Source organism: Leucopleurus acutus, assembly GCF_964270905.1.
Source record: "Leucopleurus acutus genome assembly, chromosome: 7".
In the NCBI taxonomy this organism is placed as follows: domain Eukaryota; kingdom Metazoa; phylum Chordata; class Mammalia; order Artiodactyla; family Delphinidae; genus Leucopleurus; species Leucopleurus acutus.
This window is the reverse complement of record NC_139150.1, coordinates 102,140,253-102,165,306: the sequence shown is the minus strand read 5'-3', so window position 1 is coordinate 102,165,306 and position 25,054 is coordinate 102,140,253. Positions and strand designations below refer to the sequence as shown.

Genomic DNA, 25,054 nt, shown 5'->3' with positions numbered 1-25,054 from the left:
ATATCTCAGGGCACCCGTGAGAATATGCAAGATTCCTGGCATGTTTAGATTTCTTGATTCTTGTCCTGGCAAGTAGCATCTCAATGAAGTCGATTTTTGGATTCATTCTCTGATCAAAAGAAAAAAGTTTGGAAGCCATGGTTATTATAAATTATAAAATACTATGTAATAATAATAAATATTTATAGAATTTTAAAAATGCTAACAACCCGACTGAAAGGCAATATCATTAGCTTCATTTTACAGGTGAGAAAACTAATTAAATAACTTGGCTTAAAGTCCCTAGTTTGGGGAAGAACTAAGAAAAGAATTGAAGTTTCCTGAGTCCAAGTCCAATTTTCTTTCCATGATACTAAATTGCCAATCTTGCCCAGTAATGGGGCATGCCCACCTATCATTCCAAGCCCCTAAAGAGTTGAATGGATGTTTTCTGTGATGCTATGCTTCTGGTCACTGTGACAGAGGAAGAACATGGGCCTAATGTCTAGAATTCCCTGCAGAGTGGATCACACCAGGGGTTCAGCTGAGTGCAATGATGCTTGGTGAGAGAATTAATGATGTTCCTCATCTTATGACCCCTCTGATCCTTTCCTTGAGGAAGTTATAGTCAATGGTTTTTGAGTCGATTATTCACTTTATAATCTCTCTGCAGTTTCCGTCCCTGAAAAGATTCAGGAAATTCAGGAAAGGGTGGGGATTTGTAAGAATAACTCCTTTAATATAATTTATCCTGAACCTTTCCCCTATTTATAACTTTTTGTTCTTGTTGCCATTTTTAGATTTGGAGACTGTTTTTCACTGAAAGGAATATATTCAGAACAATTAGGTTTCCTAGTATAACTTATGTAGGAGTGTGTAAAACACAAAAATAATAAGTGAATTATTGAGGCATTTTGAAAGGAATAAAATTGCTAAATCTTGTAGTGTGTTCTTAAATGTTATTTTCTGACTACGCTGCAAGTTTCAATGATCAGCACTTAAGAACAAAATTTGCTCTTCAATTGAGACCTTTTTAAATAAAATTTTCTGTCATATTACTTTATATTAAACTTATAACTATCTAATAGAAACTTATACAAATTTTAGCACAGATTACAGCAGTCCTGATCTAGTAGATGATAAAGTAGCCACTTTTCTCATTACTATATTAGTATACACACAACTCTGAGTTATTTATGTTCATATTGATGGCTTTTTTCATTTCCGAAACTGAGTCATTTAAAAAATGTAAAATAAATTGTGTTTTAGTGTATTGTAGAACTCAGTGTCACATCTTTCTTAAATCACATAGAAGTATGAAAATATTTGGAAACAAAGAAAGAAGAAAAAGTCTTACGTGTTATGGTTTACTGTTTTTTCCACAGTCAGCTTCAGGTTTTAACATACAGGTCATGGCGTCACAGCAAGGATTGGCACATTCCTTTAAAGCACACACACAATGCGAAAGTGGGTTCAAGTATTTTTTTTCCTGTAGACTAGGTGCACAGAATTCTGGTACAAGATGACAGTGAAATTTCACTTTCTAAACTAAATTACTCTGCTATACAAATTCCAATGGAAATGACCAAGAAAATTTAATAATAGAAAAAATGCTGAGTAGTGAAATCTACCTCCTAAAAGGACAAAAATAGAATTATCCAAGAATTATCCCAAATAAATTTGCCCACGTGGTATTACATGTAAGTTAATTTAAAAGCTCAAAGGACAATATTTCTATACTATTCAAACAGCTTGAAGATAGAGAAAAAATTTTTCTTAATCCTCAATTCATTTTACCAAGCCTGCATAATTTTGATAATGAGATTTGGTAATGAATGTACACATACATACTATTCTCATTTATGAATATAAATGCAAAAACTTGAATAAAATATTAGTAAAACACTAGCTTATTAATATAACAACTCTCTATTACAAACTATGCAGGGTTTTTTTTGTCACCAAAAATGCAAGAGTGACTCAGCTCTACAGAATAAAGTAATATAATCCATCATATTAAAAGGCTGAGGGGAGAAAACAACTAATATTATAGTGATAGATGGCAAAAATTAGTACAAATTAGGTAGCCATTATTTACTTATTTAAGCGTATATTAGTAAACTATGAACAGAATTATGCATCATTATGATAAAATCTATCTGATTAATAGCAAAAATATATTCAATAATATAAACTATAAGACAAGAATTATTTATAAGCTATGTAAGGCAACTATACTCCAATAAAAAGTAATTTAAAAAAGTTACTCATAGGCTATATCTTAATGTAAATTCTGACAAATGCTATGAGTGAAAAAATACATGAAAGTATAATAATTGGAACATAAAATCACACTTTCATTATTCATATGTGGTACAATTCTTGACCTAGGAAAAAAAGAGAGGATCAACTCTAAAAACTTTGAATGAGTCACTAAGATAGCTGTTTAAGATAACAATAAAATAACATCAAGAACACTAATAAATTAGAACCTAAATAAAAAAGAAAACATTACACATATTAATAGCAAAAAGAAAAAATTGAAAATACTTCAAAATAAACTTTCAAAATGTGCAAGAACTGCATGAAGAACATTTTATATAACTTCCCTGAAAAACTTCAAAGGCAACTTGTCTTTTAAGACAATACTTAATATTGTGAAAATGCCAGTGGCCTTCAGAGTGAATTATGAATTTAACACGTTTCAACCAGAATCTCAATTGTATTTGTGGGCAAGTTGACAAAAAAAAAATACTGGGAGTTTTATAGAAGAATGAACACTAGATAATTGCTATGTAAACACTGCAAAAAAAAAAAAGCCAGTGAAGAAATTTTCTATTAAAGATATTAAAGTGTGTTACATAGTTATAGTCATTAAAATAGCATTTCAGTTGTGTGATAACATCTAGACAGATAGATAGAATGATTATTTTTTAAATCTAGAAAAATACCTGCATATGTACATAAAAATAATAAAATAGCATATAAGATCATGGAAAACTGGATTTTTCACTAAAGGATACTATATAAAGTATATATACACTACTTTCTGGATAAGAAAACAGTTGTTTAAAAATTCAGTTGTTTGTAAGCGTGAACTCTCTCTCTGATTTTATTCAACTGCAGGAGAAGAAAATCAACAAGATATGGAAAAAGTATAGCAGTTGGATGATATACTTAAAGAATATTAGATATTATACATCATATATAGTATTTTCTCTCTCTCCTCTCCTCCTCCCTTCTCTCCCTCTTTTTTTTGTAGGTGTGTCTGTATGTACTGAATACACGTTATTTACCTGCTGAAATTAGAAATAGTAAGGATTGTGAACAACTTCAATGATCTTCCACCCAAGAAACCACATGGGAATGTAAGGAAGTAAGAATGAGATAAACATAAGTCTAACTTATTGTAGGGTATCACGTCATTTGTAAAATTTCATATCTCATTATAATTAAGAGAATATTTGCAATATTCTTTACAAATGATTGTTGCACGATGTAAACTTTTAATATAATTCAATAGCTTAAAATTTCTGAATAAATAAACTCAGGCATAGAGAGATTACATGCCTTCCCCCTTGTCATAGAGCCTCTTAAAGTAATGGATAAGTCTTGGGTTGCAGTAGGCTTCACCAATTACTAGCTTTGTATCCTTGGATCTAGTTACTTAAATTTTCTGCGTCTCACTTCTTTTCTAAATTGGGAAAATAACAAACCTATTTTGTAGATTTGTTGTGAGTAATAAGGAGATTGTGATTATAAAAGCATTTTGCAGATTGACACATAAAAATTCTCTTCAAATAGTAACTCATTTTCTCAATCTTAAAAGTAAAAGAAGATTGCTAAGAAAATAGAATGCTTTCTTTTAGAAACCTAATCTGGGATTGCTAGTAAACATTCTATCAGAGACATTCTTTAGAGTACACTGATGCCTTGAAGGGGTCAGATTTTTATGAAGATTAGCAGAAGTATAGTAATTATCTTAGATGTTCTATGTTAACCCATTTTCTACAGGTTTGTGTGATTTTTCTTTTTTCTCCTTCTGTTTTAATTTCTCCTCGTTTACACACTGGTTTGATGAGAGAAGGCCAGCACTTTTTCTATGGAGAGAACTTACTTCTAGACTTTTAATTGTTATTGCTCAACAAATGATCAGCTGTGACTTTATGTGATTTAGGAATTTCTGACTAATATATTTAGGAAAGATCATAAGTGACATGTTATAGTTAATGATTTACTTCTTTACACTGAACTTCATACAATCATGTCATAAGTGTATCCTGGCTTTGAAATGCTTTTCAAAAGATTACTAAAAGCAGTACTGAAAACAAGTGCAAGCCTACGTTTTACTAAGATGTCAAGTTTGTCTTTAAAAAGAATTTCCAAAAAAACATTTTAAAGGAAAAAAAAGAAAAAGAAAACAGTATAATTCTTATGCAACAATAACTCTTTAGTAAATTTTTTAAACCGTGGATATTTTCATACCTCAGGAGAGCCACAATCACAGACTTCTCCTACTTCCAGAAGTTGGTTCCCACACACTGGTTTTATCATCATATTTTTAGGAACCAGTGTTTTCAGCAAGCAGCTTGGTTTTTGAGATAAAATATATTTTTTAAAATGTGAGCGACTGACTGTACTGAAATCCTTTGGGAATTTTGAACTGTAACCAGAAAGAAAATGAGACATATCATGACACACAGTGATAAGTGAACATGAGAATCTGACTTGTCTAACGATATTACATAGTTCAATGAAAATTCCAAATTTAGTATAAATGGACCATGTTATATGTGGAGCTTCATAGAGCAGGCATACTCTGCTGGTTGAAAAATTCTTTTCCTAGACACCCAGTTGTAGAGTTGGAAGAATTTAAATTCCCGTGTGGATTCACTTCTGTCCTAAAGGGCGGCAGTGATGAGCCTCGCCATTTGTTACCATTCACTCATCTCGCCGAGGGCTAAGAGGTAGGCGATAATAACAATGAATAGTGAAAGGAAATAACTGCAGAATTAGAGGTTCTATGGACATATTTATCTTTCTATTTATGAACACTTCAAAAGCAAGGTATGTTTTTTCATTTTTCTATCCCAGGTCCTTGCAAAGTGCCTGGAATTAAAAGGCAACTATTAATAACATAAAAATGAATTGATTGGTGATGGGGATTTATAAGGATGTTGTCATCATCTTAATTAGATAAATATTTTTAGAAAATATATTATTTTAAGCTAAAATTATTTTAAGTTAAAATAACATGATCACTATACTTATAAACTCTATCTTGGCATATTTGGAGATCTTAAATAATGAACTCTGCTAGCTGGTAAATCCTATACATCAAGAAGCTGGAGGGTGGGGATTTCCCTGGCAGTCCAGTGGTTAAGGCTCTGCACTTCCAATGCAGGGGGCACGGGTTTGATCCCTGGTTGGGGAGCTAAGATCCCACATGCTGTGCGGTGTGGCCAAAAAAAAAAAAAAAAAAGAAAAAGAAAAGAAAAAAGAAGCTGGAGGGTGAATTAGCAGGAAACAGCCCTACATAAAAAAAAAAAATTTCCATCCAACTATATAGGCTGCATCTGAATTCTTTAAGATTTAAGAAATATTTTTTCTCTAGGGTGACAAGGGCTCACCTCAGATATTCATTCATCACACAACTCCCAGAGAGACACTTGGTGTTATATGGAACATCAGGCATACCGAGGGCATGACCCAACTCATGTGCCATCACTCCTGCAAGAGAGACACTATTCTTTCTCTTACCCTGGAAAAAGAATAGAAATATCTATTACTTCTGATTTTATTCAGTTATTTGTTAATTTTTGCCAATGTTCAGTGTTACAAAAAAATAGTTTGACAGATGAAAATTATTGAATCATTGAGCTTCTTGCCCTGTCATTGGTTATTGAAAATTGTTGCATAAACATTTGAAATGATTGCCTCCTGGGAATCTAACCATTGAGCCAGTGCTCAATCAATATTTGCTGAATTAATGATGAATTCTTGATAAACCATGGTTAAATTATGGTAATTCCATTCTTTATAAGAAGTACTAAAATACACCATAGTATGTACTCAAAGACCTCCAAAAACTATTGCCGTGATGCCCATGACATTGGTAGTGTTTGGCCATATGACACCAGCATGCACTTTGTCTGACCTTCCTGGCCATAGATACTAGGGATGATTAATTTGAAGTTGCCTTGGGCCCCAGAGGGCACCTGGATTCCCTTTATGTCCCAGTCTTCCTGTTCTCATTCCCTAACACAAACTAAAGAATGAAACCTCTGGGATAGTCAATGTAAAGAAATATTCTGTTTCATAATCCAAGGAATCTTCAGTGTAGTGATCTAGCAGGAGGTTCATTTCTACTTTTATTTACTGACTCAGAAAATGTACATTGTGCTAACTCTGAATAAGACATTGTGCTTGTCTTCCTGGAGGTTATAGAACCTCATGGAGCTATATTTTTACAAACCTCAATAACGGCAACAGACGATGGGGAACACAAGGAATTCAAGGCTGCCAGTGCTGTAATTCGATTTTTGAAGCCAACTCCACTGTGTGAAAGTTACAGGTACATTGTCACAATTTGAATCTTTGGAACCATCAGCTTTTTTCAACTCTGTTTGAGATTTCCCTAGTTCCCCTATCCTTTTCATATTCATGAGGCCCCCAAAAAGCTTCTGCTGTTCTATAGCATTATAATGACCACAGATGGCTATCCCACATCCAAGAGTCGATTTTAGTGTTCTGACATAGGTCTCCAATAATCTCACAGGTGAACTGCTATTAGTAGAACTTTAGGCTCTCTGACAACTGATCAGGGAGGTAGAATTGAACAGGAATGTCTGCCAAGAAACATTTGGGATAACTATCTTCTCTGCCAAAATAGGCCTGGCCCTGTCCAGCATGTGCTCACCTGAGTAGCTGAGCGTGGTCATGGATCTTCATCTTCCCCAGGTTAGAACGATGCCAATTCAGAAAGTTTTCAAAGGTGACAGCTGTGTTGGGTACCACGTTTATCTTATCACCATCAGACCAGACTTCCATACCTATCAAGACCACTTGAACATCTATGGTATTATACATCTGTGGAAAGAACATTTTTCTTCATGAAAATGTTTGAGATTTCTTTTTTTTTAAAGTTTTGATTGAAATATAGTTGATTTACAATGTGTTAATTTCTGTTGTACAGCAAAGTGACTCAGTTATATATATATATTCTTTTTCATATGCTTTTCCATTATGGTTTGTCCCAGGATATTAATATAGTTTCCTGTGCTATATAGTAGGAGAGATTTCTTTAGTATTTTAGATATTTTACTGACCACAAGTGATGCATAAATGTATCCGAATTTTGAAAATAGAAAACCTAGAAGTTGCCTTTGCTACAGTATATGTGATTTTACCTTGATGTTGATCATATCTGCTAAATTTCCCCAAACTGCTGGCCTTAAGCCATTGTGACTCTCCCAGCTCCTTATTTGTTGAACACATATGGAAGCCCTAAGCTTCTGTGTGGAAATATATGTTTAGAGAACAAATATCTTACCACATTGAGTAGGTTTATCACATCAAACAGAAAGCTTCTTATCAAAGTTACATTCCTATCATACATGTTATACTGTAAAACAGAAAATGCAAAGATTAATTAAAACCACAAATTAAAATGAGAAAGCTGATGGGGTACAGGATTTTACATTCTAAGAAAAATTACACGTTTCAGTGTAAATAAATGTCTGTTCATTCCACGTCTATCTTATATAAGAATCTATTTCAACAAATTCTAATTCAAATGTAAGACGTTTTTGGCAGGAGAACAATTTGGCATTCATATAAAATTTCAATTCAAACTAAGTTAAATCAAATTAATTTCAGTGTTTTTAAACCAATTTAATATTATTAAAATTTGGTTATAAAGCAGTATTTGAGAGAAGCACAGATTCTAGTATTTTTGAGCATATGAACATAATTTGTAAAGTACATATAGTTTTATGTCTATATGTATTATAGTGAGAACTTTAAAAAGATATTAATAACCCATTCTTTTATGTTTCTAGTTATTGTGGTTGTTTTACTGTTGCTATCTGGCATTAAGTATATTTCCAATATCTGAATATTTTGGCAGAAGATTTTAAAGGGGGGGATGAATGAAAACTATTTTTGACAAAGCAGGTAGAACAGACAAGACAATCAGGTGGACAGGCTTTGTATTTTCAGCTAGAATAGTTTATTGCTTGTGTCCACTTGATAAAAAAACTTAAAAGTTGACTTAACTGGCCAAAAAGTACTTATATTTCATACTCACAAAGGCATTATCCAGCACCAAAAAGAGATCGATGTATTTCGTAGCCTGAAGAAAGTCTTTCTTTACAAAGAGTGAAAGAACATTGTTAATATCTTCAACCTAAGAGATTAAAAAGCTTACAAAGAGATTTAAATAAGTAAAGAAGGGTTGGGCTTTACTCATACGAGTCATTGCTGGGTGCACCAGTATTTCATACATCATTGCTGAAATGAATGTTGGTCGGAAAGCTGCACTCACCTTTGGCCTTTTGAGTGACCTTGAGGTTCGAATAAGGCCCTGTTTCCTGCCAACATTTCTTACACCACAGGTGTGATTAGCTGGGTCTAGCTCCTCCTGGTTGTATATGAGGACAGCATGTTCTTCTTGGTCTGTGCTTTTCAAAGGCTTTATCATGTATCTCTGATTGTGATGTGTGAAGTATCCCCTGCGAGATACAGAGGCTCATATTTCAAGATTGTCTTCCAGAGTCACATCCACTGACCAGAGTGTGGAGGATTACCTCTCCCTCAATCCCAAACTCACACATAGAGTTTTCATTTGTAGGCCTTGCAGCTAACTTTTGCTAACTTAAGTTGTACTCAGTATTTGTCAGTACTAAAATAGAGCCTATTTTAATTACCTAGAGAATTCTGAACAAGTAGTACTAAGGTGAAGCTATCCCAAAGAATTTGGAATGTACACCATAGTTTATTTTCACATTTAGCAAATATTTCTTGGCAGTTCCCAGACATATAATGGAAAATGCAGTAAAGGCATGTTTAGATACCAAGAACCCCAGAAGAGAGAAAGAATGATGAGCAGATCAGCCAGAGGAACAGTTTATAATTAGTATTAACTTAAAAGATTTTCTCCTCTTAGAAGGAAAATTAGTTCAGAAATACAAAGTAAATCCATATGATGGAATATTAGAAAGCCAACACAGCTGTTAAAAATTACATCTATGAAGGTATTTTATGATCTGGGAAAAGGCTTATGATGTCATGTGGTATGTCCCAGGTTGGCAGAAGAATCATGTATATTTTATTTCATATTTCAATCATGTAAAAGATATATTTGTCTATATGCATAAAAGGCAGCAACCATGACAAAATATTAATAATAGCGATACACAGAGGTAAAATTTTATGGTGGATAGTTTTGTATTTGTGCTTTCTCACACGTTAAAAATTTTCCCTAATTGGCAAGAATTATTTTAGTAAACAGAAATACCACACAGACAGACACACACACATACCCATACACACAAACTTCTAAAAATTATGTTCAACCATGACAATTGCAGGGTAGAATCTTTAAGAAAATGAAACAGGTGGTTTTGGGGAGTGAGTGGTAGAGTGGGTGATAAACATGAAAATGGATCCAGATATCATCAAGCTCCAGAATGTAGTACTTGTTTAAAAATTGCTAACTTTAACTTTTACTAGAACCGCAGATAATGAGTGCAAGGATGATACATTATTCTTCACTTTAACCACATATATTCAACATTTTATCAATGGAGACAATTTTACCAGGATAGTAAGAAGATATGGTGTTCAGAAAGACTCAACCTTGTGTAACAAAATGGTGCTTGATGTTTAACATTTTTGCAAGTGGCACTCACCTCAGCCCATCACAAGTACAAATGCTGGCAACAGAATCCTTTTCATTTAGGACGTGTCCTTTATAGTAGCAGTGTTCCTAAGGTTGAAAAAAATGTGTTTGGTTTTTTTAACTACAAAAGTAAACATATCACAGTTGTGTTGAAAGCTCTTATCTTGAATATGTAGGAAAGTTCTTCAAGTAGTGGCTGTGGCCAGACCAGCTCCCAGAAACAAAAACATTGAGAACCTCAGCGGTTTCATGAACTACTCCGTGGGGAATTTGAATTTAAGTGGACTCATGGCAAGAGTGGATGCTGCATTTGAGAAGTAGCCAGTTCCCCCATGGGATCTATAGCACTCCCCAAGAGCTCTCAGGCTTGAGTGTCAACTTTTGAGAATATAGTTCCCTTATGCAAGCTCCACTGTGCATCACATATCAATAAAATGAGGTATTCATTTTTCCAGATTCTAGAGTCCTCAGGGGGCCACATCACCACTCCTGAGCCCCTCAGACTAGCTGGTCCAACTCATTATTTTAACTAGTGTGTTAGTGGCATCCCTTTACCAGCATCCGAAGCCCAGAGAATTTATCTACAACTAGAGATTCACACATGGTTGGCGCTTCGTAGAAGCAAAGTAATGGGTCACTTATGTAGAATGATCCAAGAAAGCTAATGGATAAACTCTTGCTCAAAATAAACTGACTTGCCTCAGGGTCTGAAAATCCCTCTGTGTCTTTCTTTCCTTTGTAAGAAACCTTGTCATCATAAACATTTTCTTATAGACGACTTGGAAAAGGTACCACGTTAAGATATCACTGGCCATTCACACTTGAGCATGAATAAATTTATCAGATATTTTCCCCAGAGGTCAATGTTAGCAACAATCCAGACATCCATGAAATGAGAGTCTTGACTTGAGAAGGGAACGGAGAGTCATTCTGTGGCATAAGTCTTGTCTGTTTTTTTTTATAGAAACATAGATATTTGGGGCACCATGGAGGGTGGCTCTGAGAAACTCGCTTAGCTTGGTAATACTCTATGAATGAGTCTTTTTATATTCTCTTCCTGTTTTTCCCTTGGCCTTGATTCTCTATGTCTGATATCTATACCTTGGCATTATTCATATGATGGTAGTTTAACCAGATAAAAAATTATATTAATTAAGTAATATACCTTTTCTGATCTCAGGATAAATGCATATATCATTAGAAAACAGTAAACAGCGACATGACCTTTCAAGTACCTAGGGAACAATATTTCTAACCTATTGATAAGATGGTTTAAGGGAAAGCAGACTTTTGGTTGCTTCTAAAAATGCAACACTTGGAAGCCTCCTACTACTCCTATCTTTTAAAAAAGATACAATTTTTTTCATCTGTTATCTCACTGGTCTTAGATGAGCATCCTGTTTTCAAGTCCTTTAATTTTTTTTAAGTTGACCTTGAACCTATGAATCTTATGATGTAAGCAGCAGATCCAAGTAAGAGTCCCAGAAAGCATTCGGAACCTACCATGTTCTGAGGGCTTGTTGTGATTTTCTCTCCTCTGGGTGAGTAATATGTTTCAAGGTAGTCTGGCCCCAGGAGATGCCTGTAGAGAGCAGAAAGCTGCATGATACTCTCATGGTGGTAGTAAAGGCTAATATTCCTGTAAGATCATCAGTACTAAAGGAATGATAATGTCTACAGTGAGAAAGAGCTGGCATTCTGACCACTGGTCCTTTTCCAACATCAGAAGTCTGCTCCTGAAGCAAACCAAAGCATTAGTTATACCTCTTAGATCTGAGGAAAGAAATACCCTGAAATACTTTTCTGATAGAAAAATCACATAGGAATTTTTCTACCTTCAAATGAATTATTTTGGGATTCTTTGAACCAAGGATATAGCCTCCAAAGGATCTCTGTAGGGTGTTGGGTCGTAAATACACATGAAGGACCATTGCTTTCAGGGAGAAGTTTACTGACTATTATAGAACTTGGTGGAGCCCCATACCCTGGGATCTATCTCAAACTTGTGTGCCCTGAATGAAAATTAGATATATGTTATTATAAAAGTAATGGAGGAGAGGACCTTCAAGATGGCAGAGGAGCAAGACGGGGAGATCACCTTCCTCCCCCAAAATACATCAAAAATACATCTACATGTGGAACAACTACAGAACACCTACTGAACGCTGGCAGAAGACCACAGACTCCCCAAAAGGCAAGAAACTCCCCACGTACCTGGGTAGGGCAAAAGAAAAAACTGACACAAAAGAATAGGGACAGGACCTGCACTTTTGGGAGGGAGCTGTGAAGGAGGAAAAATTTCCACATACTAGGAAGTCCCTTTGCAGGCAGAGACTGTGGGTGGCAGAGGGGGGAAGCTTCAGAGCCACAGAGGAGAGTGCAGGAACAAGGGTGCAGAGGGCAAAGTGGAGAGATTCCCCCACAGAGGATCGGCACCGACCAGCACTCACCAGCCTGAGAGGCTTCTCTGCTCACCCGCTGGGGTGGGTGAGGGCTGGGAGCTGAGGCTCCAGCTTCAGAGTTCAGACCCAAGGGAGAGGACTGGGGTTGGCTGCGTGAACACAGCCTGAAGGGGGCTAGTGTGCCACAGCTGTCCGGGAAAAAGTCTGGAGCTGCCTAAGAGTCAAGAGACCACTGTTTCGGGGTGCACGAGGAGAGGAAATTCAGAACACCACCTAAATGACCTTCAGAGATGGGCGCAAGCCACAGCTATCAGCGCAGACCCCAGAGATGGGCATGAGATGCTAAGGCTGCTGCTGCTGCCACCAAGAAGCCTGTGTGCAAGCACAGGTCACTATCCACACCTCCACTCCTCGGAGCCTGTGCAACCCGCCACTGCCAGGGTCCCATGATCCAGAGACAATTTCCCCGAGAGAACATATGACTCACCTCAGGCTGGTACAAGATCACACTAGACTCTACCACTGCAAGCTTGCCCTGCATTCCATACCTCTCCCTCCCCCTGACCTAAGTGATCCAGAGCCCCCAAATCAGCTGCTCTTTAACCCCCTCCTGTCTGGACGAAGAAGAGTTGCCAGAGGGCGACCTACATGCAGAGGCGGGAACAAATCCAAAGCTGAACCCCAGGAGCTGTGCGAACAAAGAAGAGAAAGGGAAATTTCTCTGTGCAGCCTCAGGGGTAGCGTATTAAATCTCCGCAATCAACTTGATGTATCCTGCATCTGTGGAATACCTGAATACACAACTAATCATTCCAAAATTGAGGTGGTGGTCTTTAAGAGCAACTGTAGACTTGGGGTTTGCTGTATGCGACTGACTAGTTTCTGATTTTTATGTTTATCTTAGTATAGTTTTTAGTGCTTCTTATCATTGGTGGATTTGTTTATTGGTTTGGTTGCTCTCGTCTTTTTCTTTCTTAATTAGAAAATTTTTAAATTTAATACTATCTTTTAATTTTTTTAAATAACTTTATTTTACTTATTCTTTTCTTTCTTTCTTTTCTCCCTTTTCTTCTGAGCCATGTGGCTGAGAGGGTCTTGGTGCTCCAGCCGGGTCTCAGACCTGAGGGGGGAGACACAAGTTCACCAGAGACCTCCTGGCCCCTCATATCAATTGGTGAGAGCTCCCCCAGAGATCTCCATCTCAACACTAAGACCCGGCTCCACTCAATGACCAACAAGGTCCAGCACTGGACACCCCATGCCAAACAACTGGCAAGACAGGAACACAACACCACCCATTAGCAGAGAGGCTGCCTAAAATAATAATAAATTCACAGACACCCCCAAACACAACACTGGATGCGGTCCTGCCCACCAGAAAGAAAAGATCCAGCTTATCGACCAGAGAGCACAGGCATCAGTCCCCTCCACCAGGAGCCTACACAAACCACTGAAACAACCTTACCCACTGGGGGAAGACACCAAAAACAATGGGAACTACGAACCTGAAGACTGTGAAAAGGAGACCCCAAACACAGTAAGTTAAGCAAAATGAGAAGACAGAGAAATACACAGCAGTTGAAGGAGCAAGGTAAAAACCCACCAGACCTAACAAATGAAGAGGAAATAGGCAGTCTACCTGAAAAAGAATTCAGAGTAATGACAGTAAAGATGATCCAAAATATTGGAAATAGAATGGAGAAATACAAGAAACGTTTAACAAGGGCCTAAAAGAACTAAAGAGCAAACAAACAATGATGCACAACAGAATAAATGGAATTAAAAATTCTCTAGAGGGAATCAATAGCAGAATAACTAAAGCAGAAGAACGAATAAGTGAGCTGGAAGTAAAATAGTGGAAATAACTGCTACAGAGCAGAATAAAAAAAAAAAGAATGAAAAGAATTGAGGACAGTCTCAGAGAACTCTGGGACAGCATTAAACACAACATTCAAATTATAGGGGTGCCAGAAGAAAAAGAGAAAAAGAAAGAGACTGAGAAAATATTTGAAGAGATTATAGTTGAAAATTTCCCTAATATGGGAAAGGAAATAGTTAATCAAGTCCAGGAAGTGCAGAGACTCATTACAGGATAAATGCAATGAGAAACATGCCAAGACACATATTAAACTATTAAAAATTAAATACAGGGCTTCACTGGTGGCGCAGTGGTTGAGGGTTCACCTGCCGATGCAGGGGACACAGGTTCGTGCCCTGGTCCAGGAAGATCCCACATGCTGTGGAGCAGCTGGGCCCATGAGCCATGGCCGCTGAGCCTATGTGTCTGGAGCCTGTGCTCCGCAACGGGAGAGGCCACAACTGTGAGAGGCCCGTGTACTGCAAAAAAAAAAAAAAAAAAAAAAAAAAAAAAAAAAAAAAAAAAATACAAAGAAAAAATGTTAAAAGCAGCAAGGGAGAAGCAACAAATACCATAAGCGAGAATACCCATAAGGTTAACAGCTGATCTTTCAACAGAAACTCTGCAAGCCAGAAGGGAATGGCAGGAGATATTTGAAGTGATGAAAGGGAAAAACCTATAACCAAGATTACTCTACCCAGAAAGGATCTCATTCACATTCGATGGAGAAATTAAAATCTTTACAGGCAAGCAAAAGCTAAGAGAATTCAGCACCACCAAACCAGCTTTACAACAAATGCTAAAGGAATTCTCTAGGCAGGAAACACAAGAGAATGAAAAGACCTACAAAAACAAACCCAAAACAATTAAGAAAATGGTAAATGGAATATACATATCTATAATTACCTTAAATGTAAATGGATTAAATGCTCCCACCAAAAGACATCGACTGGCTGAATCGATACAAAAACAAGATTTGTATATATGCTGTCTGCAGGAGACCCACTTCAGACCTAGGGACACATACTGACTGAAAGTGAAGGGATGGAAAAAGATATTCCATGTAAATGGAAATCAAAAGAAAGCTGGAGTAGCAATTCTCATATCAGACAAAATAGACTTTAAAATAAAGACTATTAGAAGAGACAAAGAAGGACACTACATAACAATCAAGGGATCAATCCAAGAAAGAAGACATAAAAATTGTACATATTTTTGCACCCAACATAGGAGCACCTCAACATAAGGCAAATGCTAACAGCCAGAAAAGAGGAAATCGACAGTAACACAATCATAGTAGGGGACTTTAACACCCCACTTTCACCAATGGACAGATCATCCAAAATGAAAATAAATAAGGAAACCAAGCTTTAAATGATACATTAAGCAAGATGGACTTAACTGATATTTATAGGACATTCTATCCAAAAACAACAGAATACACATTTTTCTCAAGTTCTCATGGAACATTCTCCAGGATAGATCGTATCTTGGGCCACAAATCAAGCCTTGATAAATTTAAGAAAATTGAAATCGTATCAAGTATGTTTTCCAACCACATGCTATGAGACCAGATACCAATTACAGGAAAAAAACTGTAAAAAGTACAAACACATGGAGGCTAAGCAATGCACTACTAAATATCCAACAGATCACTGAAGAAATCAAAAGGAAATCAAAGAACACCTAGAAACAAATGACAATGAAGACACGACCACCCAAAACCTATGGGATGCAGCAAAAGCAGTTCTAAGAGGGAAATTTATAGCAATACAATCCTACTTCAAGAAATAAGAAAAATCTCAAACAACCTAACGTTACACCTAAAGCAATTAGAGAAAGAAGAACAAAATCCCCCCAAAGTTCGCAGAAGGAAAGAAATCATAAAGATCAGATGAGAAATAAATGAAAAAGAAAGAAGGAAACAACAGCAAACTTCAATAAAATTAGAAGCTGGTTCTTTGAGAAGATAAACAAATTTGATAAAACACTAGCCAGACTCATCAAGAAAAAAAGGGAGAAGACTCAAATCAACAGAATTAGAAATGAAAAAGGAGAAGTAACAACTGATCCTGCAGAAATACAATGAATCATGAAGGATTACTATAAGCAACTGTATGCCAGTAAAATGGGCAACCTGGAAGAAATGGACAAATTCTTAGAAAAGCACAACCTTCTGAGACTGAACCAGGAAGAAATAGAAAATATAAACACCAATCACAAGCATAGAAATTGAAACTGTGATGAAAAATCTTCCAACAAACAAAAGCCCAGGACCAGATGGCTTCACAGGTGAATTCTATCAAACATTTAGAGAAGAGCTAACTCCCATCCTTCTCAAACTCTTCCAAAAAACTGCAGAGGAACTAACAATCCCAAACTCATTCTACGAGGCCACCATCACCCTGATACCCAAACCAGACAAAGATATCACAAAAAAAGAAAACTAGAGGCCAATATCACTGATGAACATAGATGCAAAAATCCTCAACAAAATACTAGCAAACAATCCAACAGCACATTAAAAGGATCATACACCATGATCAAGTGTGGTTTGTCCCAGGAATGCAAGGATTCAATATATGCAAATCAATCAATGTGATACACCATATTAAAAAATTGAAGAATAAAAACCATATGATTTTCTTAATAGATGTAGAAACAGCTTTTGACAAAATTCAACACCTGTTTATGGTAAGAACCCTCCAGAAAGTAGGCATAGAGGGAACTTACCTCAACAAAGTGAAGGCCATATATGACAAACCCACAGCCAATGTCATTCTCAATGGTGAAAAACTGAAGCCATTTCCACTAAGATCAGGAACAAGACAAGGTTGCCCACTCCCACCGCTATTATTCAACATAGTTTTGGAAGTTTTAGCCACAGCAATCAGAGAAGAAAAAGAAATAAAAGGAATCCAAATCGGAAAAGAAGTAATACTGTCACTGTTTGCAGATGACATGATACTATACAATGAGAATTGTAAAGATGCCACCAGAAAACTGCTAGAGCTAATCAATGAATTTGGTAAAGTTGCAGGATCCAAAATTAATGCATAGAAATCTCTTGCTTTCCTATACACTAGTTATGAAAAATCTGAAAGAGAAATTAAGGAAACACGCCCATTTACCATTGCAACAAAAAGAATAAAATACCTAGGAATAAAACTATCTAAGGAGACCTGTATGCAGAAAACTATAAGACACTGATAAAACATATTAAAGATGTTACAAACAGATGGAGAGATATACCATGTTCTTGGATTGGAAGAATCAACATTGTGAAAATGACTCTACTACCCAAAGCAATCTACAGATTCAATGCAATCCCTATCAAATTACCAATGGCATTTTTCACAGAACAAGACCAAAAAATTTCACAATTAGTGTTGAAACACAAAAGTCCCTGAGTAGCCAAAGCAATCTTAAGAAAGAAAAATGGAGCTGGAGGAATCAGGCTCCCTAACTTCAGACTATACTACAAAGCTACAATAATCAAGACAGTATGGGACTGGCACAAAAAAGAAATATAGGTCAATGTAACAGGAGAGAAAACCCAGAGGTAAACTCATGCACATATGGTCACCTTATCTTTGGTAAAGGAGGCAAGAATATACAATGGAGAAAAGACAGCCCCTTCAATAAGTGGTGCTGGGAAAACTGGACAGCTACATGTAAAAGAATGAAATTAGAACACTCCCTAACACCACACACAAAAATAAACTCAAATTGGATTAAAGACCTAAATGTAAGGCCAGACACCATCAAACTCTTAGAGGAAAACATAGGCAGAACACTCTATGACATAAATCAGAGCAAGATCCTTTTGACCCACCTCCTAGAGAAACGGAAATAAAAACAAAAAGAAACAAATGAGACCTAATGAAACTTAAAAGCTTTTGCACAGCAAGGGAAACCATAAACAAGATGAAAAGACAACGCTCAGAATGGGAGAAAATATTTAGAAACGAAGCAACTGACAAAGAGTTAATCTCCAAAATATACAAGCAGCTCATGCAACTCAATATCAAAAAAACAGACAACACAGTCCAAAAATGGGCAGAAGACCTAAATAGATATTTGTCCAATGAAGATATACAGATTTCCAACAGCATATGAAAGGATGCTCAACATCACTAATGATTAGAGAAATGCAAATCAAAACTACAATGAGATATCACCTCACGCTGGTCAGAATGGCCATCATCAAAAAATCTACAAACAATAAATTCTGGAGAGGGTGTGGAGAAAAGGGAACCCTCTTGCACTGTTGATGGGAATGTAAATTGATACAGCCACTATGGAGAGCAGTATGGAGTTTCCTTAAAAAACTAAAAGTAGTACTACTATATGACCCCACAATCCCACTACTGGGCATACACCCTAGAAAATCATAATTCAAAAGTGTCATGTACCACAATACTCATTGCAGCAGTATTTGTAATAACCAGGACATGGAAGCAACCTAAGTGTCCATCAACAGATGAATGGATAAAGAAGATGTGGCACATATATACAATGGAATATTACTCAGCCATGAAAAGAAATGAAATTGAGTTATTTGTAGTGAGGTGGATGGACATAGAGTCTGTCATACAGAGTGAAGTAAGTCAGAAAGAGAAAAATAAATACCATATGCTAACACATATATATGGAATCTAAAAATAAATAAATAAATAATGGTTCTGAAGATCCTAGGGGCAGGACAAGAATAAAGATGCAGACATAGAGAATGGACTTGAGGACATGGGGAGGGGGAAGGGTAAGCTGGGACGAAGTGAGAGAGTGGTATGGCCATATATACTCTACCAAATGTAAAATAGATAGCTAGTGGGAAGCAGCCGCATAGCACAGGGAGATCAGCTCGGTGCTTTTGACCACCTAGATGAATGGGATAGGGAGGTTGGGAGGCAGACACAAGAGGGAGGGTATATGGGGATATATGTATACATATAGCTGATTCACTTTGTTATACAGCTGAAACTATCACACCATTGTAAGGCAATTATACTCCAATAAAGATGTTAAAAAAAATTAAAATGCTTTACAGAACAACAGCAACAAAAAGTAATGGAAAGTCACATCAAAGGTTTCAGTTTATCTGGGTGAAAAATATTTTCAGTAAATTCCAAAAGCAGCAGGGAATCAAGTCATTCGTGCAGCTCTTTGTTTTACTCTTTGCATATAATTTCCTAGGGAAACATCAAACTTCTTAGATAATATTAACACCAACTATTAGCATCTAATGTTCAATATGCTTCATGTCTTCTATGTCAAGTTACAGTATATAGAGTCTAAAGAAGATTTATTTTTCCACATTCTCTTAGGCATAATCCAGTGATTAGACTGTCAGAAAATACAACTTACTCGGCTTTTTGTAGGCAAAGAATGACTTCTTCTCCATTTAATATCATCTGATACTGAAGTTCATGTTCATATCTTTCCTAAAAATATGTAATAATATAATGATAATTTATATTTATGAGTATCTAAAATAATTATAATGATATAGGTAGCTGTATAGAATAATAATTACAAATGTAATAGTCAGAAAGTTAATATCTATAATACATTTTTAAAATGTTAATGAGATAATATGATTTCTCTATTATAGACAGAAGGCAATTCGGGGGGTCAGGGGGTAAGGGTAGGGAGAAGACATGGGTTTGGTGGGCTTGGCAAGGAATGTCTTCTCCTAGAAATACTGCCGTTCTGTCCTCTTTTTGTTGTTGTTCCCCCCACAGACTTGGAGAAACACCCAAACTCTTTTATTTTTTCTGATCCAGTGTGGGAGTTAACTCCCTTCCTGCTGCTTAACTGTAAAAGCATTTAGAAAAATCCTATGCCCTCTCCTGGGCAAAGGGGAGCATTCGTGTAAATGGGCTTCAAGACTGAACTACTAGATGTTGACTGTGACATCACTTCTACTAGTGAAAAGGTCCTTTACTGTCTCTTTAGATGACAGCAAAATCCCACGGTCATCCCATTGCTTACCTCTTTGCCATGCTTCTCTGTCTGGTTGTTCTGTATCTCTCTTTTGTGTAAAATGTGTAGTTTTTTAGGATGAACTACTTCATAGGGCTCTAGTTCAGGAGTCTGCTTTATAGCTATTGCTAGAAAAAGAGAGGTAATACTGACAAAATATTTAAAAGTTTTTGTTGGTTGGTTTTTTGAAACTGAGTGGAAGACAATTTCCATTGAGAAGGGAAACATTGAGAAGAACGAGTTACTCCTCCAGTTCAGCTTTGATAACAAAGAATTTTTCTTTAGTTTTCTCTCCCTATTCTGGAAAGATGTGACAATGATGAAACAATTCTTTGGAACTGTCAATATATTAGTACTTACCTTGAGCTTGAACGATGAGCCAGAGGGTGGAAAGCAGGACCAAAGACATGCTGGCTACTGTAGGTAGCTGAGACGTCCCACACAACATGAAGATTTGGTCTCCCCAGCTGTCCAGTTTTATCTGCCCCTACTTCTCTTTACAAATTGAAAAAAAATAATAAAAACCTAAAACCTTCTTCGGGAGATTGAGGAATGTTTCCTAATGACACTGGGAAGTTGCTAAGAAATTGCAGTGTCAAGATCGTGAGAATGTTCCTCATTTATGAGAGGTGTTTATGTCTGTGGTTACAGCTTAAGGAGTCACATCTGGACAGCTGCTTGGCCCTGATGCTCCTATAGTAGTGGGAAAGTACCAACTGAGACAGATATGTGTGCATATGTTTACATATTCATTAAATTCAGCCATTGCTCATGCCATTCGGTAATGTTATAGAAATTGATCCATACTTTTAGAAAATATTTCAGTAGTCTGTACATATTTTGAAAAATTGGCACAGAGAAAACAATCTGTAAAACAAGCACCAGGCAAAGTTTTATAAGCTAGGATATTATAATTTCTCTGACCCTCACTTTCCTTATCTGTGAAAAGGGGATGATGATAATGATACCTACTCTAAGTTTCTTTTAAAGTTCATACAAGGTAACACACACACATGCACGCACACACATAAAACTATAAGGAAATGTGCAAATGTAAATTCTCTTGACGACAGTGCTAGCCTCAAATTATACTGCATATAAAGTATTTTTGAAACGCACTATGAGTTCTACTGAAGGAAAATAACTTTTTCTGATTACAAAAATAATACATTTTCATGGTCATAAGCATCAAATCAGTATACTGAGGGAAAGAAGTTGGTCACCCAACAGCCCAACATCAAGAAGTGACTTCTGTTAACATTTTGACAACTTATTTTCATCTCTCTTCCATGCACTAGTAAAAGAAAGGAAAAGAAAAGAAAAGAAAATTAAACTTTTTAAACTATAGTTCTTACTGTAGAAAAGGTTTGGGGAACCTGTTATTTTTTGTATAGCATTATAGCATAAACATTGTCATCCTATTGTATATTAATGACTTTAGAATATTGCCTTGCGTGTAATGTTTTATATGTCGTTATTTGTGTATATTTCTATGATTGATTTTCTGATTCTTTTGGATAACTTACTAGAAATGGTATTATTTAGTTAAAAAGGTAGAACAATTTGAGCTTCTTGGTACACATTGATCTGGTAATTCTCAGATAATTAGCTCCAAATTACACCCCCATTTGCAGAGTTTTCCCAATCTAAAAATCTATGCTTTTTAACTACTGAGTTCAGTTTTCACTGATACATTTGGGAGTTTGCTAGCATTGGACTGTAAGTTTTATAGTTACCTCTTCATGTTCATGCTTCTTTTTGTTCTACGTTCTGTTGTGTCATTTAAGCTTTCTCTATAACTTTATATATATATATATATTTGCTGGTGCAGAAGATCAACAGTCTACATATATCCTATAGTAGTTACCATTAAAATTTCACAAAATATAATCTTAACATCTCTACTGTCAAATAGTACAAGACTTTGGAATGGTGTAACTCTTATCAACATCTCACCCCTTGCCATCTTACATGTTGTTGTCAGGTATTTTAGCTCTACCGGGATTTCCACCCCTAAGTTAGTCATTATCATTAGTTTGTGTTTTATACAGATAATACTACTTGAAATTACTCACAATCATACCACCTTCTTTGCTTATAGATCCTTTTAGCATTAGTATTTTTTTAAATGTCTTTATAAAACATATTCTCTGACAAATCATTTCTTAGAGTAAACACTACTGTTTTTTTTAAATTTTTTTTCTGAGAGTATTTATTTCACCCTATTCTTTAATGGTGGTTTAGCTGGGAATACAGTTTTAGAATGACAATTAATGTCTCAGCATTTGTAAGCTATTTTACTGGGTTTTTTTTTTTTTTTTTTTGACAACTAGTGTTGCTGTTGAAAAGTCTGCTTTCAGACTATTAAACACCACATTAATTTTTGGTTACTTATACATCTAGTATTTCAAGATAAGTTAAATATTTATTGAGATCATGTTAAATTTGAGTTTATATTAAATTAATGCTACTATTCTGGGCATTTCAAGATGACCCTGATACTATCCTTAGTATTGTGATAGTCCCGTAACAAAGTCTAATAATAGAGATTAATTTACAAATAGGTCAGTTTATACAAATGGTAAACATTATGATTGAGGCTTGTGCACTACATTCAGGTAGATTTTAGAATATATCATTTGGTGCACAGAGAGAGTCAGATAATATTAGCTGGAAAAGAAATAGGGGAATGAGCATTCTGTGAGAGAAAACTATGTGAGAAAAGCCATGGATATGTAGAAAATCATAATATGTGTGTAGAACTACAATATGTTCTCCATGACTTGAACATAACATAAAAAGTAATAGGTATATGGCATAAAGCTTTTGAGATATTCAGGGGGCCAAGTTATGGAGAGACAAATGTTAAAGGGCTTAAAGAAAATGATACCTATCTGAGAAATATTTAGCTCATGAAATTGTCACACTTGCTAATTGATCGGATGTAACAACTAAGGAAGATAGAAAAATCTGGAATGAGTTCTAAGGGGCAGCTTGAGCAACTGTATGAATCTTATAGATGACATCTTCCCATTTGGTCAGTTGATCAGACTGTTTAGTTACAACCATTAAAGGCAGGATATATATCTCCTGGTGTATCTTTCAAGAGCACAGCACCTTGAAGATAATAGATGTTCAAAAATATTCACATTCAATGAAAAGAAGTTTGTAAACTGAACTGTCTGCCTGAGATACTAATGCTGTTTGTTAAATAGTTGAATATCAGTCTATAAATTAAAACTGTGGAAATAATAGTGAAGAGATTGTTTACTTGATGCATCTGGAGGGAATGAGGAATGACATATCATGTACCCTTATGAACACAATATCCAAGGATTTACTAAACATAGGACTTAATTTATGATCACAAAACTAAGAAATCATGACCAACGTCTTGACCACAGAGAATTTTGTTCCAATAAAAGTTAACAACATTCTGAAATGTTTCATAATAAAGTATACTTGATGACTGGGGAAGATGTTTAAACAGTGTCTAACTAGAAATGAAAATAGAACAGCAACATGGATAAAAATTACAATAATCCCTTAAAATGTGAATATTTTACATACATTCTTTTATTTGGTAATCGTAATAGATCTAAGTAGTCAGTTCAAAGATTGTGATTGCCACTTTATAGATGACTCAAAGAGACTTACTTCAAATCATCCAGAAGGTCTGTAATATATGTCTCCTAAGTCACTGACATAGGAGAAGAGTTGCTTGATATGAGAACTAAAGTATTTCAAATATCTTATTGTGGGCGGGATCCATGATGGCTTCAATCGCTTCAAGGAAGAAGCCTATTCTAAGAATATGAGAGGATAGGAATTAGTGGGTTGGGTGAGAGGTTTGAGGTGAAAAGAGAGGGTTTAGAATAATTAAATGTATATATATGTATAAAGGAATCACTTTGCTGTACAGCAGAAATTAACACAACATTGTAAATCAACTATACTTTAATAAGAATAAATAAGTACTCAGAATAATTATTCAAAACAATGGAAGGGGAGCTGACTAAGGAAAGGTAAAAAGATTGTTTAGTTAGTATTAATGAAACAACTAAGGTTATAAATCACAGAAAGAGTTAGATGTACAAGAGTTTCATATTAGACAATAGATTAGGTACCTAAGTTATCCGAAATGATAGTAAGGCTTGATACCACTAGAGTTAAAGTTTTGCCTTGCAGTAAGATCCAAGAACTATAATGTTAGTATGCTTCTGGGTCTTTAAATATTAAAAGTTCTAAAGTTATAGCAGACTTTATTGATACAGAGAAGTACCACGTGCACTACTAAAGGTCATTCTAAGGGTAGTAACATGTAAATCTTAAATCTCAGTGGCTATACACAACATATAGTTCACTTAAAATCCAATCAGCAGCAAGGGGCTCTGCTCCACACAGTCATTTGGAGACACTGGATGATGGAGGCCCCGCCATTTTCAACACGTAACTTTCAGTGTTACCATGGACATCAACATCCATCTGAAAGATGGAGGAAGAGAAAGAGTGGAGCATTTATGGAGCTAGGCTTGGAAATAACATCGCATCTTTGGAACTCCATTGGCCAGAACTTACAGGGTCACATTTAATTGTAAGGGAGGCTGGGACAATAGTCCAGCTACACAATTCCAGAGGAAAGGGAAATGGGTTTGGTGAACAGCTACATCACACAGCTTTAATGTGTATTTGTTAGCTATCATCAAGTTGTTAGATGTCAAAGATAAGTAAAAATAGAAGGTGACAGCTGAGCAACATGAAACTTAATGGAAGTAAAAGTGAAAATGCAATCGTTTAAAAGCCATCTTTGGTGAACTAGCAGTTTTCCCAATTAATGTGGGAAATATGTTGGAAATATCCCTAAAATGCATGCAAGGTAACGAGGTCATTGAATGGAGAGTGGGATTTCAGTTATGACAGATGGTAAAG

General features: G+C 35.9%; 1 protein-coding gene across 1 annotated transcript; it reads right to left on the bottom strand.

Annotated features, from left to right (window-relative positions):
* Positions 1-1,339: 1,339 nt before the first annotated feature.
* Positions 1,340-20,573, bottom strand: ADAMDEC1 (ADAM like decysin 1; the record flags this gene model as incomplete). The annotated part of the gene is made up of 13 exons (XM_082842621.1): positions 1,340-1,420; positions 4,465-4,642; positions 5,610-5,740; positions 6,455-6,536; positions 6,899-7,068; positions 7,532-7,603; positions 8,288-8,347; positions 8,525-8,711; positions 9,891-9,967; positions 11,384-11,462; positions 19,508-19,584; positions 20,135-20,253; positions 20,486-20,573. The coding sequence occupies 13 exons, from the start codon at positions 20,571-20,573 to the stop codon at positions 1,340-1,342; spliced, it is 1,401 nt and encodes a 466-aa protein (XP_082698747.1).
* Between the last annotated feature and the right edge of the window lie 4,481 nt (positions 20,574-25,054).